Genomic DNA, 15,754 nt, shown 5'->3' with positions numbered 1-15,754 from the left:
TTTCAAGCTCATCTGCACAGCTTTCTGAAAAAGCCTCAATCTGGCTATGACTAAGCTGAATCACTTTACCTGCAGGGCCTTTCAACACCTGCATAAAAACCTCAAAAATCCAAATGAAAACCACAAACCCTGGGAAATCACATGAATGATGAAACACACTGTCATCAGCACTGTTGCAGTTGTAATGCAAATGCACCATTTTCACTATATCTGGCAAATGACTCAGCTTGATAAATAATTATATTAATCATTTATATATTTATTTATATATACTTATATATTTGAGATATATATCAGGGGTGTATATATCATTTCCTCCTCAAAATATTGGATGAGAAAAAAAATTGTAGCACAAAAATAAAACAACGCCAACATTATAAACTCGATTTTCTAAAGAAACATTGTCCAAAAGCGACACCAGCAGGTAAAGTTACAGCGGGAGTCTGCGTCTCTCTTGCCTCCCCTGAGCCCATTGAGTTTTAACAGACCCCCTAAAGTGCACGGTAGGTTTAGTGGGGGGTAATTGAGAATGAATGGGGGAAAGTCACATGTGAGGTGGCAATGTTTCCATTGCGATATGATTGGATATGGCTGGTTATGATCATCAGTGAATGGTTCATGTGATAAATCCGCCTTGTGTTCGTGTGCATTCTGCGCTCGCTAATCAGTCTGAATGAACAATATAATGGCGTTAATGGGAAGACTAATTTAAAAAAGTAAGTAAACAACTCACATACTTAGATATTTGTTATGTCAAAATAAGACAATAAGACATAACAAATATCCTGAAAACCTTGAAATGTCCTGAAAACATGATCTGAGGGAGTTTTTAGTGAGTAATCACTAATCAGCTTGGTGAAATTAATTTAAAGTCAATCTCTGTGTCTGTGACCAATATTTACCGAGCTTTGATGACTAATGATCCGAAAAATTAAAAAATAGTTCAAAGGTAACTATTAAAAAAATAATTCACATATAAAATCTATGGTTTTAATTGTTACTGCCTTGAGGTATTATTGTGGAATAAATGTAAAATGCTTAAAAGACTAACTTGATTCATACTTGGCTTTAATAAATAGAATATTGATTACATTGTTAATGTAAAAAAAAAAAAAAAATGGCTTGTTTTTTTATTTTCTTTTACTGATAGTGTAAGTAAACAAGAAATGTGAGGAAAAAATTAATATATATATATATATATATACACATATATATATATATATATATATATATATATATATATACACACACACATATATATATATATATATATATAAAAAAAAAATAGTCAAGCTTTTAAAAACATCTCAAGACAAAAAATTCTGTTCCATTGAGTTGTGCTCCATATTGTCAGTCCTCTGTCGTGTGTGTCATGTGTTCCCGCCTCATGTTTCCATATTTGGTTTGTTTCCTGTCCTTGTTAAATGTAATCATTAGTTAATTCTTGTCCAGCCGTGTTTGTCTAATTATCTATGATTTACCTGTGTAATTATAGACCTGTCTATTCGGTTTGATTTCGTCTGGTCTATTCGTTACTCCCCGGTGTTCCTGTCGGTGTCTGCCTTGCCTTGCCTTGCCTTGCCTTGCCTTGCCTTGCCTTGCCTTGCCTTGCCTTGCCTTGCCTTGCCTTGCCTTGCCTTGCCTTGTTAGAAGTAAAGACTGTTATTTGAGTTTACATCCTCGTCTGCGTGTTCCTGTATCCTCCTCGTGTGTGCACCGTGACACATATCCAGGTTTTTATTATTATTTTTATTTTATTTTTTTAACACAAGAACTGAGTCGTTCAGACAGCCAACCCACTGACTAGTCTATTTTGAAATTACATTGTTTTTCACATCCCTAGGCAATATCAAAGAAAAAAAAATCTCAAGAAAATCTAAATGTGTGCAGCATGTTTAGAATATGAAGACGAGCATCTAGCACATAGAACCACCTCAATACTGTCATATCCATATCGAAACAGTGACATTTTAAAGAAGGAGCGGATTTGCCTTTTGCCTCATTCTATGTTCACACTTCAAATTCAGTCGATACAAATGCATCAAGCTCAGCTTAAAATGTCAATACCAATGCTCAAATAGCAAGGGCCAGGATAAGGCACTGAAGGATCTTGTTATTAGAGGAATATAGAGGGATTTTTTCAAAATGCCAATATGCCAGAGAGCACAGCATATATAATGAGTCAGCATTACACCACACATACTGGCAAGCCAAACCAAAACAGTGTTCACACATAATGAGACAATATTTCTTGAGTAACCCCTCATGCATTTTCCACTGGCCTCAAATCAAGCCAAGACTGTACTTGATCTCTGGTACAATTGGCAGGCTCGCTTCCATTCAAATCCCAAAAGTAATATGCCCCTATGGCACACGTAATACAATGAAACTTGGCTGACCTCAGCACACTGTAACCAATTACGGATGAGATCTACACCAGATGCTTACCTTGTGAGCTATAAAGCAAACATCAGCTGCTCATGTTATTAGGATCCTACATGATGAATATTTTCCATAAACATATCAAATTCACTCATATTTTGAGTCTTAGTGCTGATGTTCAGGGTTTGGAAACAACTTACATGTTTCAACAGCCATTTTAATGTCCCAAGAGGCCTCTGGAAGACTTAAACATACAACTAAAGGACCGAAGGAGGCGGTGAAAAAAACAATATCTGGAGTTAACTGGATGGGAATATCCCTGCAGCATTGTTTCTAGAAATCCTTCCCAGAAAGCTTAACAAGCATGGGTTTGGTGTTCGGGTGCCCACATACTTTTGGCCATATAGTTTTATCTGAGATATCAGTCATGGCCGTGAAATATAGTCAGTTTTGGCAGACTGATGAACTGAACTTATCTTGAGGTCTGAAGGCAAATTCACTTTCATCTCAACATCAAAAATATTATTTAAACTGGCATGATAATTATGAGCAAAGAGCATGAGATTTGTTTTTGACATATCATAACAATAACTGATTTTCAGACAGTATTGTCTGATTCTGAGGAAGGGAAGGAAAGCTGGAAGTACAGCAGGGATCATGATATTAGAAAAAAACTGCTTTCAAATCGTGTGCAAGTGTAATCACGAAGGGCACTATAGAGAACTACAAATGCCACCTAAAACTAAATTAAGAAATTAATTACTAATTTATTAATTCAAAATAAATTGTAAAGACATTTCTTTTCAAATTCAATTTGAAAAATAAACACATTTAAAAGTTTATTCATATAACATTTTTAATTAAACAATAAATAATAAACAATTTTTTTTTAAATTCTACATTTAAATTGCATTGATTTATATATTCATATAACATTTTTAATTAAACAATAAATAATAAACAAAAAAAAATTTAAATTCTACATTTAAATTGCATTGATTTATATATATATATATATATGAAGTGTCATCTAAAATTTTCTTCTAAAATAAGCATTTTTATCAGGCTCCCATGTTTATGTTCCATTATTTCACTTTAATGGCAATGAAAAGAACCTATTCATTGCCATTAGAGTGAAATTACTGAACTTACACACAGGAGTCTGATAAAAGAATGCTCATTTTAGAAGAAAATTTCAAATGGCACTTATAGGCTTTTGCATCTGAACTCTTCATATATACATGAAGAGTGTGGGTTTATCGGTTTATATTTTTAGTAGTTAAATATTAACATGATTATTAATTCCATCATTTTATTTTTAAAGGGCAGAGATCCAACTGAGCAACCAAACCATATCTCAAATCTCATCAGGAAATACAATGACAGCTTTACACTTAGGTCTGAAGGTGTAGAAAAAAATTGTGAAGTTTCATAGCTGAAGTTTGACTGACTTACCGGAGTCTCTTGTAGTACTGCTTGACCTTCTCCAGGGATCCAGCATTGATTTGGGCCTGATACTCTTCAACTGACACATTTTCTCGGTAATAATATCCCTCCATGCTCTCCAAGGCTATTAAAGAAAGATTACGTGAAGCTTTGGATTTCTTTCAGACGTTTAGCTATGTATCAGTTACTATTATTATTTTTAAAAAGTTAAGGCTAGCTTCACTTTGAAAGAGCATAATTCAGCATTTTTGGCCATGCTTCAGGCTAACTGTGTCCATACAAACACATCATACCCTGGGTGAACAGGACAGGGTAGATTTTGAAGCTACCACCGTGCCTTAGTCTCTGGGGTAACTGCTGGAAGAAGAAAGCCTCCAGGTAAAAACAGACCTTCAAAGCCTGCCGTGTGCCCTCAACTTGGTATGAGATGGGCATGTCTGGAGAAAAAGAAACAAAGCCATCAGCATGATGGAGTCAGAGAGTTTATGAATAAAATATTTCATGCAAACACACTGGTTCCAAGTGACCTTTTGAATACTAAAGTTAAGAATATATATACTGCCATTACTGTAACAGTAATAATGTAAAAAATATTTATTTTGTACTGATTTAATCATATAAAATGACTATCTATCTATCTAAGATTTTTTTTGATCCCCTGCTGGTTTTGTACGTTTGCCCACTGACAAAGAAATGATCAGTCTATTATTTTAAGGGTAGGTTTATTTGAACAGTGAGAGACAGAATAACAACAACAAAAAAATCCAGAAAACGCATTTCAAAAAAGTTATAAAATGTATAATATAATATATATATGTGTGTGTGTGTGTGTGTGTGTGTAGTTATTTACATAAATTACATTAAACATAAAAACGGGCCGCCAGGAATTGTAGGTGGTGGGAGTGAATGTCCAGCGCTCTCTCCACCCTCAATACCACGACTGAGGTGCCCTTGAGCAAGGCACCAACCCCCAACTGCAGCATAAATGGCTGCCCACTGCTCCGGGTGTGTGTTCACGGTGTGTGTGTGTTCACTGCTGTGTGTGTGCATGTTGGATGGGTTAAATGCAGAGCACGAATTCCGAGTATGGGTAACATTATGGATAACATTAGTATGGACAAGTTCCACTAATAGCAAACAACCTGTAAGTGTCTAGATCTGAAAAATACTCATAATTTTAATAGAAAGACACACAATTTTTATTTTTAAAAATTAAAAATGTGCTTTTGCTGTATTCATTTAATATAAATCCTTATATCTTGACTGATATTTTGTTATATAATGCAAAGACATAAATACTTTTTGGCTTGAGTGTCCAAATGCCTTTTGGGGACACTGGAAACATTACTAGTAAAATTAGTTTTAGAATTGTGCTAAAAAAGTAATTATTTCCTTTTCCTATTTTACTTAAAAAGTAATTAATTAATAATTGTGCTAAAAAAGTAATTATTTAAAACAGGACGTGCTTCTTCAAAGAGAACTTACTAGCAACAAGAGGCTCTCCTTCAAACTCCCGGAAATAGAAGGTGACCTTCTCCAGGTCTATGAGAGCAACTTGTGTGTCTTCTAGCATTGCCTGCTCATCCGTCTAAAGAAAAAAAAAAATCACATACTGTAACAAAAGTACAAAACCATTACTAAACTACATGTGTTCAATGAAAAAGCTGTGTTGAAGGTCTGATAGTATGAGTGAAATATATTTAAAAAACGGGTGGGGGGTTGTGGTGTACTTAGGTATAGATACAAATTACAATGATGATTTCCTGTTGCAGACACACAGAGAAAGAGAAGAAACAGAAAATTCATATTTTCTTCATCCTCCACTCTATTCATTTTAGTTCATCTTCTGCCTGCGCACACACAGTACGCCCGTGGCTGTGAATGAGACCATCCACATACAAATCTGAAAAAGTCTGGTGTGAGAACCATGGGACCACTCCTCACACATCTGAAAACGACACCTCTGTCTGATACGTGGGCTGACTCTCTCAACATCCCCATGTGCCAGATGCCACAATTCTTTCATCTGGGGGCCTACAAAGCTGCCAAGTGTTATCATGTCAAGAAATTACCTTCGGGTTGCTTGCTGCCGTCTGCTCTCCCTCCCCTGAGTGTGTTCGGGGGTGGAGGGGGAAGAGCGTCAGTGCTGTGGAGATAAGACTAAAGTCTCAAATGCTGGGAATCTTCATATTACATGTGGGTTTTGTTTCTACGCCAACTCAGCCTGACTGCTTTGCTCTGACTAAACTGGATTTAAACATCATGCACTTCATCAAATCATCCTTTATCTCTATATTTTCACCCCAAATTCATTTTTGGGGTGAACTATTCCTTTAAATATGAACAGCGAGAGTAATAATAGTCTCTTATATCCTTTGGCTGAGAAACATTCGCATATTGCCTCTGTCATAAAGTGACTTGGGGTGCAAATAAATCTTTCACATAAAGAACAACCCCAGGCATACAAATAAAGAAATGTAATCCTCCGGCCTCAATCACGACCAGGTGAAATCTGATCTCAAGCTGAAGCCAGAGACAGAAACACTTTACAAGACATGATAAGCCTGCATTATCCTTCAGTCTATCGGGATGCCTGCAGATTGTGTAAATTGCTGGTGTGTGGGAAAACACACACGGCTACAGTCATCAATTCAATAAGACAGAAAACTCCACTGAGTCACAATCCGCAGACGTGGATCTGACCTTGCGGTCGGTTGCGGTAAACAAAAAAGCAGATGTAATCTACAGGGAGGAGGACAAACAAAGTAAGAAAGTAGCTCAGGGATGCTGTCGGTCTCTTCACACTGTTTTCTGTTAAATGAAGAGTTTTCTTGCTCATTAAAGGCACAGAATAATGGACTTTAGGTCAGATGTTAAGTAGCAGCTATTCTCTGTACTAAATCATCACCACAACCATGATGCATCATCCTGTTAAGAACAAAAATAAAATAAAACGTTTTATAAATGCTAAACAAAAAGCAGAGATTAAACAACTCTTAAAACAATACAAATAGCAGACAATAAAACAACAAAACCGTTTTAAACCATAACAAAAAGCTAACAATAAAACAAAAAAAACTTTTAAAACAAAACAAAAAGCAAGCAACAAAAAACAAATCTTTAAAATAAAAAATAAACAAACAAATAAAAAACAATGTTAATATTAATATTTTTTAATATTAACAATATTAATTTAATTCTGAATTCCTAATTCTTCTTACAGTGGGGAATTTTTTTTTATTTGATCCCCTACTGATTTTGTACGTTTGCCCACTGACAAAGAAATTATCAGTCTATAATTTTAATGGTAGGTTTATTTGAACAGTGAGAAACAGAATAACAAAAAAATCCAGAAAAACGCATTTCAAAAAAAGTTATAAATTGATTTGCATTTTAATGAGTCAAATAAGTATTTGACCCCTTCGCAAAACATGATTTAGTAATTGGTGGCAAAACCCTTGTTGGCAATCACAGAGGCCAGACGTTTCTTGTAGTTGGCCACCAGGTTTGCACACATCTCAGGAGGGATTTTGTCCCACTCCTCTTTGCAGATCCTCTCCAAGACATTAAGGTTTTGAGGCTGACGTTTGGCAACTCGAACCTTCAGCTCCCTCCACAGATTTTCTATGGGATTAAGGCATGGAGACTGGCTAGGCCACTCTGGGACCTTAATGTGCTTCTTCCTGAGCCACTCCTTTGTTGCCTTGGCCGTGTGTTTTGGGTCATTGTCATGCTGGAATACCCATCCACGACCCGTTTTCAATGCCCTGGCCCTGAGGGTACATGGCCCTGTCCATCGTCCCTTTGATGCGGTGCAGTTGTCCTGTCCCCTTAGCAGAAAAAATCCCCCAAAGCATAATGTTTCCACCTCCATGTTTGACAGTGGGGATGGTGTTCTTGGGGTCATAGGCAGCATTCCTCCTCCTCCAAACACAGCGAGTTGAGTTGATGCCAAAGAGCTGGATCTCATCTGACCACAACACTTTCACCCAGTTCTCCTCTGAATCATTGGCAAACTTCAGACGGGTCTGTACATGTGATTTCTTGAGCAGGGGAACCTTGCGGGCGCTGCAGGATTTCAGTCCTTCACGGCGTAGTGTGTTACTAATTGTTTTCTTGGTGACTATGGTCCCAGCTGCCTTGAGATCATTTAAGAGAGTGCTCCTAATCTCAGCTCCTTACCTGTATAAAAGACACCTGGGAGCCAGACATCTTGCTGATTGTTTGGGGATCAAATACTTATTTGACTCATTAAAATGCAAATCATTTTATAACTTTTTTGAAATGCGTTTTTCTGGATTTTTGTTGTTGTTGTTGTTATTCTGTCTCTCACTGTTCAAATAAACCTACCATTAAAATTATAGCCAGATAATTTCTTTGTCAGTGGGCAAACGTACAAAACCAGCAGGGGATCAAATATTTTTTTCCCCCACTGTATTAATATTTAATTTTCTTACATTATTATTTATTGATTATGTCTTCTGTATTATTGGCCAACATTCTATAAATTATATTTAATGTTTAATATTTTATTTTTATTTTTTTCTAATGTTCATGCCTAACAACACCCTTCAGCCTGACAAAATACCTATAACACTTGGCCTCTCATGGCTTACTGCTTTAACAAATACATCTTTACAGGCAACGCATCACAGACACAGAACATGATTATGTTGTAACTAAAAAGGATGTCATAAATCCTACTAAGCAGTGGGATGCTGGCCACATCGAACAGGATTTTGACAAACATTCGAGTGCCATACATCACCCTCGATCTAAATATATCTGACCCAAAGGAGGATGTCAGACTAGAAAGGCTGGTAAGGCTTATTTCAAGCCCACTGACCGTGGCAGGTACTCACCAAGTTGGGGGAGAGCAGGGATTGGAAATGCAACAGAAGACCAGCGGAGGAGATCTGCTCCAGCCAGCGGCGACTGGCTTCCTGACTTTCACTCTCAGTGCAGAGAGCTTGATTTAGCACAGCCAACAACTGCTCTGAGAAAGAACAAACCACCGCCACCAGACTCTGACTGAACACCATATCTCTCCTCAACTGAATCTCTGAATCTGAGGGAGAGAAGTGAGTTACATTAGCATAACAGGAGCAAAACTAAGCCATGAGAAAGAGTAAATGATGGCATGGACATTTATATGTGAACTATGGACAATAATATGCCCTCTTAATAAAATTTCTTCAGTCTCCACATTGTGTCTAGTGTTTAAAGACTAAAATCAGAACCATCAAATGATGTAAAGACACATTCGTACTTCCAAATGAACTCAAAACACATTGGACACCATAACAAAACACTACTCTTTTTACTCAAATTCATTTAATTTAGCTGCATTTTCTAGTCATAACCTTGAGAAACTGTGTCTTTTTATTAAATTATAGTTCCTTAAGGGGATTGCAGAAGTCTCTGAGGGCTCTGCTCATGTGGGTAATTTTTCTCGAAGGATGCTGGGCCGCTGTTGCAGGTATGAGAGAAATGCTGTGTGGAGGAATTCTCAACCGAGTGTAATTTATTCAGGGTGACCTCAAAAGACTGCCTACTGTTTGGTGTGACAGATTATACCGCATAATGAACAAGTCTGAATAAGTGTGGAGAAAAGACCGTAAATGATGTGTTCCTTATTTGTCATGTATATTTATAGTATTTGAATAATATGCGTAAGTGAATTTTGTTTAATCGTCACTCACCTGTGTATTGCAGCAGGACTAACAATAGACGCGTTTTCACCTCTGAGGGAATATAAAAAGCAATGTCATTCATGAAATAAGCTCATCAAAAATTATGTTAAAAAATCTGAAAATGCGCTCCTAATCTGAAAAAATTCAGATGATTATTATTAATAAACTAAATATTTCCTTTTCTGCGGTATATATTGAAGTGAATACGATGCAGGTTTTTGCACTGAAATACTACAGACAGAAGTGGTGCAACTACATAGTTATTATGATGCTGAATATGATAAATCTTAACATCCTTTACTATAAAATAAAATAAAATAATGCTGTTTTGTCCAATGCTAGAAAAAAATTATATTTCTGAATATTATTATTAATAAGCTAAATATTTCCTTTCCTGCAGTATATAGTGAAGTGAATAAGATGCAGATTTTTGCACTGAAATACTACAGACAGAAGTGGCACAACTGTATTGTGAATATAATGCTGAATATTATAAATCTTAATATCCTTTGCAATGCAATTCAATGCAATGAAATGAAATGAAATAAAATAGCCATTTTACCGAATGCTGGTAAAAATTTCAGTTATTATTATTATATTTAATTTCCTTGTGTTATTGTCTTGTAAACATATCAGACTATAATGTGCTGCTTTTTGTTCATTTGTTTTTGCTGCCAATTCATCAGGTTTGGCATTTACACACACACACACACACACACATGCACGCACACATACACACACACACACACACACACACACAGCAGTGTAAGGAAGTTAAAATGCAGAAGAATGCTTTTTTTTAGCCCTTGCTGATAACTGACCTGAGGGAGTTAAAGCCAAATAATCACTCTCTGCCCTCCATAAACTCACATTTAGCAGTGTGTGCTTGAATAATGGCAGCATCCAGCACTATCGAGAGCTGCTGGAGTGGTTGTTTTTGGCCAGGATTGTACGTATGTGGTGTGTGTCGTTTTTGAAACCACTGACCTTCCGCAAACTTGGAGATGGTGTGTGTGAGAGCCTGAACGCTGCTGGGCAGGTTCCATGGATCCTGCTTGACGTGAAGCCGCAGTTTCTTGGTGCAGTTGAGCTTCGGCTCCATGTCCTGATGAAACTCTATCCAAAAACAATCACAGGATCATTGGAGTCAAATGTGCAGGATCAAACAGACAACTACACTAAACTGAAGAATACACATTTACGCAGCACCCAAGACCCTGTGGAGTGTGATCAGAAGGGTTGAGTGTTGTAAAAATATATGATATATAGCTCCAATGTCCTTACAGTAGATGACTCTGGCCATAAAAGGTGTCAACGCTTGTTACCATGGTGATGATAAAAAAGGTATGGCGCAGTGACACACATATGCCATTTCTCACACACACCTATCCGCTTCCTGCTCCGTTCAGGGAAAAGGAGGGTGGGTGAGATGATTCGTCTCAGTGATTATATAATAATTTCCTTTGAGCTCTCTGTAGTGATGTAAAACATTTTCAGGAATCTACCACACACTTGCTTGAGTAAGAGCAGATCCACTACTGAGACAAACAGTTGTTGTAGTAGTAATAATAATAATAATAATAATAATATATTGTTTTTTTAATATTAGTTTACTAACATAATATTTAAACTTTATTATTATTATTATTAAAATACAGTATATTTGTATCCACATATTTACATTTAAACATCAAGGTTTCAAATATTTATTGCAAATATTTCTATATTTGCATATTCAAAGGTTCTCTGTATTATCTACATGAATACAATTGTCTATGTATGTTAGTCTCATTTATTTATTCATTTATCCCTGCTTGTGTTAAAAGTATTAAACTATTAAATTAAACAACAACAACATTTTAAAAAATGTCAGTCAATTTGATTCACAAGCAGAATAACACATTTTAATTACTTTTTAAAAATATGAAAAACAATAAAATAAAAAGAAATAAACAATGAAATATGCAATAAAATAAAAAAAATGCATATGAAATAAACAAATAAAACAACAAAATCTACAATAAAAATATATAATATGATAAAATATTGAATATGCAATAAAATAAAATAAAATTTGTATGAGATGTTTATATGACAGATATTTCTTTCTGATAAGCTTTGTTTATATGCAAGCAATAATGGTTTTAAAGTGGTCTTTTTAGTATTTTAATATTTTTTTTCACTAGCTCTAATAAGCAGTTTGGTTTCTAATTCTCAAATCCCATTTTCTCACCTGCATGCATGTGAGAGCTTAAATAAACAAATCGCATGCACAGGCACACAAATTATAATCAACTGTTAAAACCGTGAGGACTCCATACTAATCTGCTCATCTCCTTACAACAGCAAAGCAGCAACATTTTGTGGAGGTATAAACTAGATTCAGACCACACACACAGATAGAGCAGATATTCGCTGACTCATCACTTCATTTAAGATTTATTTCCCAGGCAAAGAGGTCCCTGCTTTCAAATATCACTAGAACAATGCCTACTGTGTTTATTAACCTACCAAATGACCTTGAGCCACATCCTGTGTGAAACTGTGCCTTTGGGAATGAACTGTATTATCACATAAACCAGGGACACAGGAGTTACTGTAGATTGCATTAAAGTTTGTTTCTACTGTCAACACACTGAGAGCTTCATACCTGGAGCTGATTATCTATCATTCAGCTTCATGCTCCTTAAATGAAACATTTTAATGTGTAAAGAGATTAAATCATACCGGCTTTTATGGGTGAAATTCACTTGAAAGTAAGCATCGCTATGTCCTACTTATGGAAGAGTGCACTTGATGTAAGAACTCAGTGTTAATAAAAAAATATATATTAAAAAAATAATCAAAATGAAATAAACAACATAAAATAAAATATAAAATACCAAAAAACTATAGAATATAAAATACAATAAAACAATATAACAAACAATCGAATTAAATTAAATAAACAACAAAATTAGCAATAAAATAAAAATAAAATATGAAATATACTATATGAAATTTTATCAAAATAAAAATAAATAAACAAATAAAATAAAATACAAAAAACAATCAAATATACAATAAAATAGAAAATAGAAAATAAAATAAACAAAAAAATAAAATTAATACAAAAAGCAATAAAATGAAACAAACAACAATAAATAAAATGCAAAATAAATAGACAAAAAAACAATACAATAGAAAATAAAATAGAAAATATGAAAAACAATCAAATTAAATTAACAATAAAATAAAAAAAAATAAAAATATGAAATAAAACAATATAAAATAAACAAATAAAACAATGAAATATACAATAAAATAGGGTAAAAATATAAAATATTTATTAAAATAATAAAATGAAATGCATAAAAATAAAATACAATAAACAATAAAATAACATAAAAAACAATAAAATATAAAAATACAAAATTAAATAAACAATCAAATAAAATAAATAAAAAATAAAAATCGATAAAATGCGATAAACAATCAAATAAAATATAATAATAATAAAAAACTACAGAACATAAAATGAAATAAAAAGAATATGACAAACAATAAAATTAAATAAAAGAAACAATAGAACAATATGTGACTCTGGACCACAAAACCAGTCATAAGGGTCTTTTTTTATATACATCATCTGAAAGCTGAATAAATAAGCTTTCCCATTGATGTGTGGTTTGTTAGGATATAACTATATTTGGCCAAGATATAATTATTTAAAAATCTGGAATCTGAGGATGCAAAAAAAAAAAAAAAGAATACTGAGAAAATCACTTTTAAAGTTGTCCAAATTAAGTCCTTACCAATGCATATTAATAATCAAAAATAAAGTTTTTATATATTTGCGGTAGGAAATTTACAAAATATCTTCATGGAACATGATATTTACAGTATTTACTATCCTAATGATTTTTGTCATAAAAGAAAAATCCATAATTTTCTCTACAAGCAGTGTCCTTTTCAAGGGTGCAAAACGGTCACAAAATCTAGAATGAGACAGAGGAAGTGACCCAGACAATCTCTACGAGTCCAATGTCCTAGTGTCCTCAGATCAGATAGAGGAAGCGCCCTAGACTATCTCTAGTAGTCTGGTGCTCTTTATCTGTCCCAGATAAACTGAATTGTACAGATTTGATTAAGATGATTTGTAGTAAAGGACAAATCTGAGGTTGGAGCAGTCAATCACAGAAACCTCCACACTGCTCAGAGGAAACCCCCACCTTTAGCCACACTTCCTTTTGCCAACAACCCTTTACACATGAAATACAGGCCCAGATTTATGTCACTCCCTTTCACCCTCTTCCTTCTTTCTGACTGAGACATTTCAGAGGGGCTGTGCCAGAAAAAGTTTGAAAAAATCCATTGTCGGAGATCCCTGGAGATCATAATCTCATAAACATTTATAGTTTCTGAGTTTCAGTATACAATTTAAGTCTGACTTATGAAACCATAACAAAAAGTGCACTGAGCCATGAAAGTCACTTTAATTAATATTTTCTGTATGAATAAGCATGTGCCAACACAATTTACTTCATTAACATGAGAATCTCTCAATACCTTGAAGTCCCCGTCCCGGAGTGAAACACTTGGTCTGTTCAAAGGCTCGTGTCACAGTTGCCCCTTTCAACAAACTGGTGATGGACTCCACCTGAAAATGAGATCAGCACCAAGAGATCACAGGAAATGAGCCTTTAATTATCCGACAAAAAAAAAAGAGTATTTCTGAATTTCAAAACTCAATCTCATTGGTGCTTGTAAACCTAAAGTGACCAAGGAGGCACTCTGCACAAACAAAAGCCCCTTGAACTCCCACCCCATCAGCCGGAAAACATTTGTGCTGCATGTGAACTGGGAGTGTTGTGCTCCCAGAAACCTGCATGCTATAAACCAAACAGCAGCCGAGCTGCACATTCTCCATTTTACTGGTGATTGAGACATCCTCGTTAAAAAGTGTGGAGACAAAATGGATTGATCTCTGGGGGAAAATGACCATGGCCATGGTGCATTATGTGAGGGTCTTCAGTCTTTTAGGTGTCAAAGAAGTCAAAGGTGAAGCTAAGTCTTCTAGACAGCAGATGGGATGAAACGGAAGCTAAACCACTTGTGCATTATTTAATAAAACTGCTATTTTTATTTAATATATTTCAACAGCAAATTACTTATTTGTTCATGTTTATTTTATATTTTATAGTTTAATTTTAATATGTATAATATTATTTAATAGTTTAATTACTTATTAATTAAAACATGGAAGATTATTAAATAATTCTTAAATATTATTAATATTTTTAATTAAAATGTTAATGGGTATATATATATGTATTTTATAATTTTATTTTATTTTTTATATATATTTTTTGTTTTAAATAATTATAACCGAATTTAAAATGCATAGTGTAACAATGAATTGATAGGTTTTATAATGTATTAACTGTGGTTACAATTATTCATTCAGATTATACAATGCATTATAATGTGCATTAGAAGGCATAATTAATGCATTAAAACTACGATTATAATGCATTACACATAAAGGCTTTAAGTAAAGTGTTACCATTATTATTATTATTATTTATATTTATATAAACAAATATGGATAAGCTATTTAAGATATTGTGACTGAAATGGTCCATGCTATTTGTTATGTACCAAAATACTGAAACAAAAAGTAGATTACATGCATGTGGATGTAAAAAGTTTGTTGATCCTGACAGCAAATACACACCTGACTGAACAGATGCTCCAGGAAGCCGTGTAGCTTCTTCTGCTTGTCATGAGATATCCATACACTGGTTGGCATATCGTCACCTGTATGCGATCGATTGTGTGTGTGTGTGTGTGTGTGTGTGTGTGTGTGTGTGTGTGTGTGTGTGTGGAGAGGGTGACATGGTAATCATTAGAGGATACCATCATTCAACACAGTGCCCTTAACACATTTGTTTCATTAGTGAGGTACTGCCATAACAATGCAAGCAATTCTATCATTCTCTCTCTGTCTTTCCTGTCCTTCTCTTTCTCCATCTGTTCAGTAGTTAGCATCAAATGGCCATCGGTTTGGCAGACTCTGTAATTTGGCGGGTTCTGTTTGACTAAGTGGAAAATGTGTGCTTGATGTGCAGTGCAATGAGATAAGAATCAATCTGAAAGGCATATCCAAGCACTTGCCAAATTTGATTACAGTCATGGAGGATTTATCAGGGAGGTAAACTAACAATGGTGTTGTGGTGTCAGACGTGTGCAGG

The 15,754-nt window shown here is 34.6% G+C and overlaps 1 protein-coding gene across 1 annotated transcript in view; it reads right to left on the bottom strand.

Moving 5' to 3' along the window:
* LOC306863468 (phosphatidylinositol 3,4,5-trisphosphate-dependent Rac exchanger 2 protein-like) overlaps positions 1–15,754 on the bottom strand; it is a 155,383-nt gene that overhangs the window by 33,808 nt on the left and 105,821 nt on the right. Inside the window, exons 28-35 of the mRNA XM_079406809.1 lie at positions 15,238–15,320; positions 14,070–14,160; positions 10,509–10,637; positions 9,531–9,572; positions 8,691–8,896; positions 5,314–5,416; positions 4,122–4,265; positions 3,838–3,952 (exon numbers count right to left, since the gene is read on the bottom strand). Coding sequence (XP_079262935.1) covers positions 3,838–3,952; positions 4,122–4,265; positions 5,314–5,416; positions 8,691–8,896; positions 9,531–9,572; positions 10,509–10,637; positions 14,070–14,160; positions 15,238–15,320 — 913 coding nt within the window. The remainder of the gene's footprint in view (positions 1–3,837; positions 3,953–4,121; positions 4,266–5,313; positions 5,417–8,690; positions 8,897–9,530; positions 9,573–10,508; positions 10,638–14,069; positions 14,161–15,237; positions 15,321–15,754) is intronic.

Source organism: Barbus barbus, assembly GCF_936440315.1.
Source record: "Barbus barbus genome assembly, chromosome: 44".
NCBI classification, from domain to species: domain Eukaryota; kingdom Metazoa; phylum Chordata; class Actinopteri; order Cypriniformes; family Cyprinidae; genus Barbus; species Barbus barbus.
Note: the sequence above shows the minus strand (reverse complement) of the source record. Positions and strands in the feature narration are given on the sequence as shown.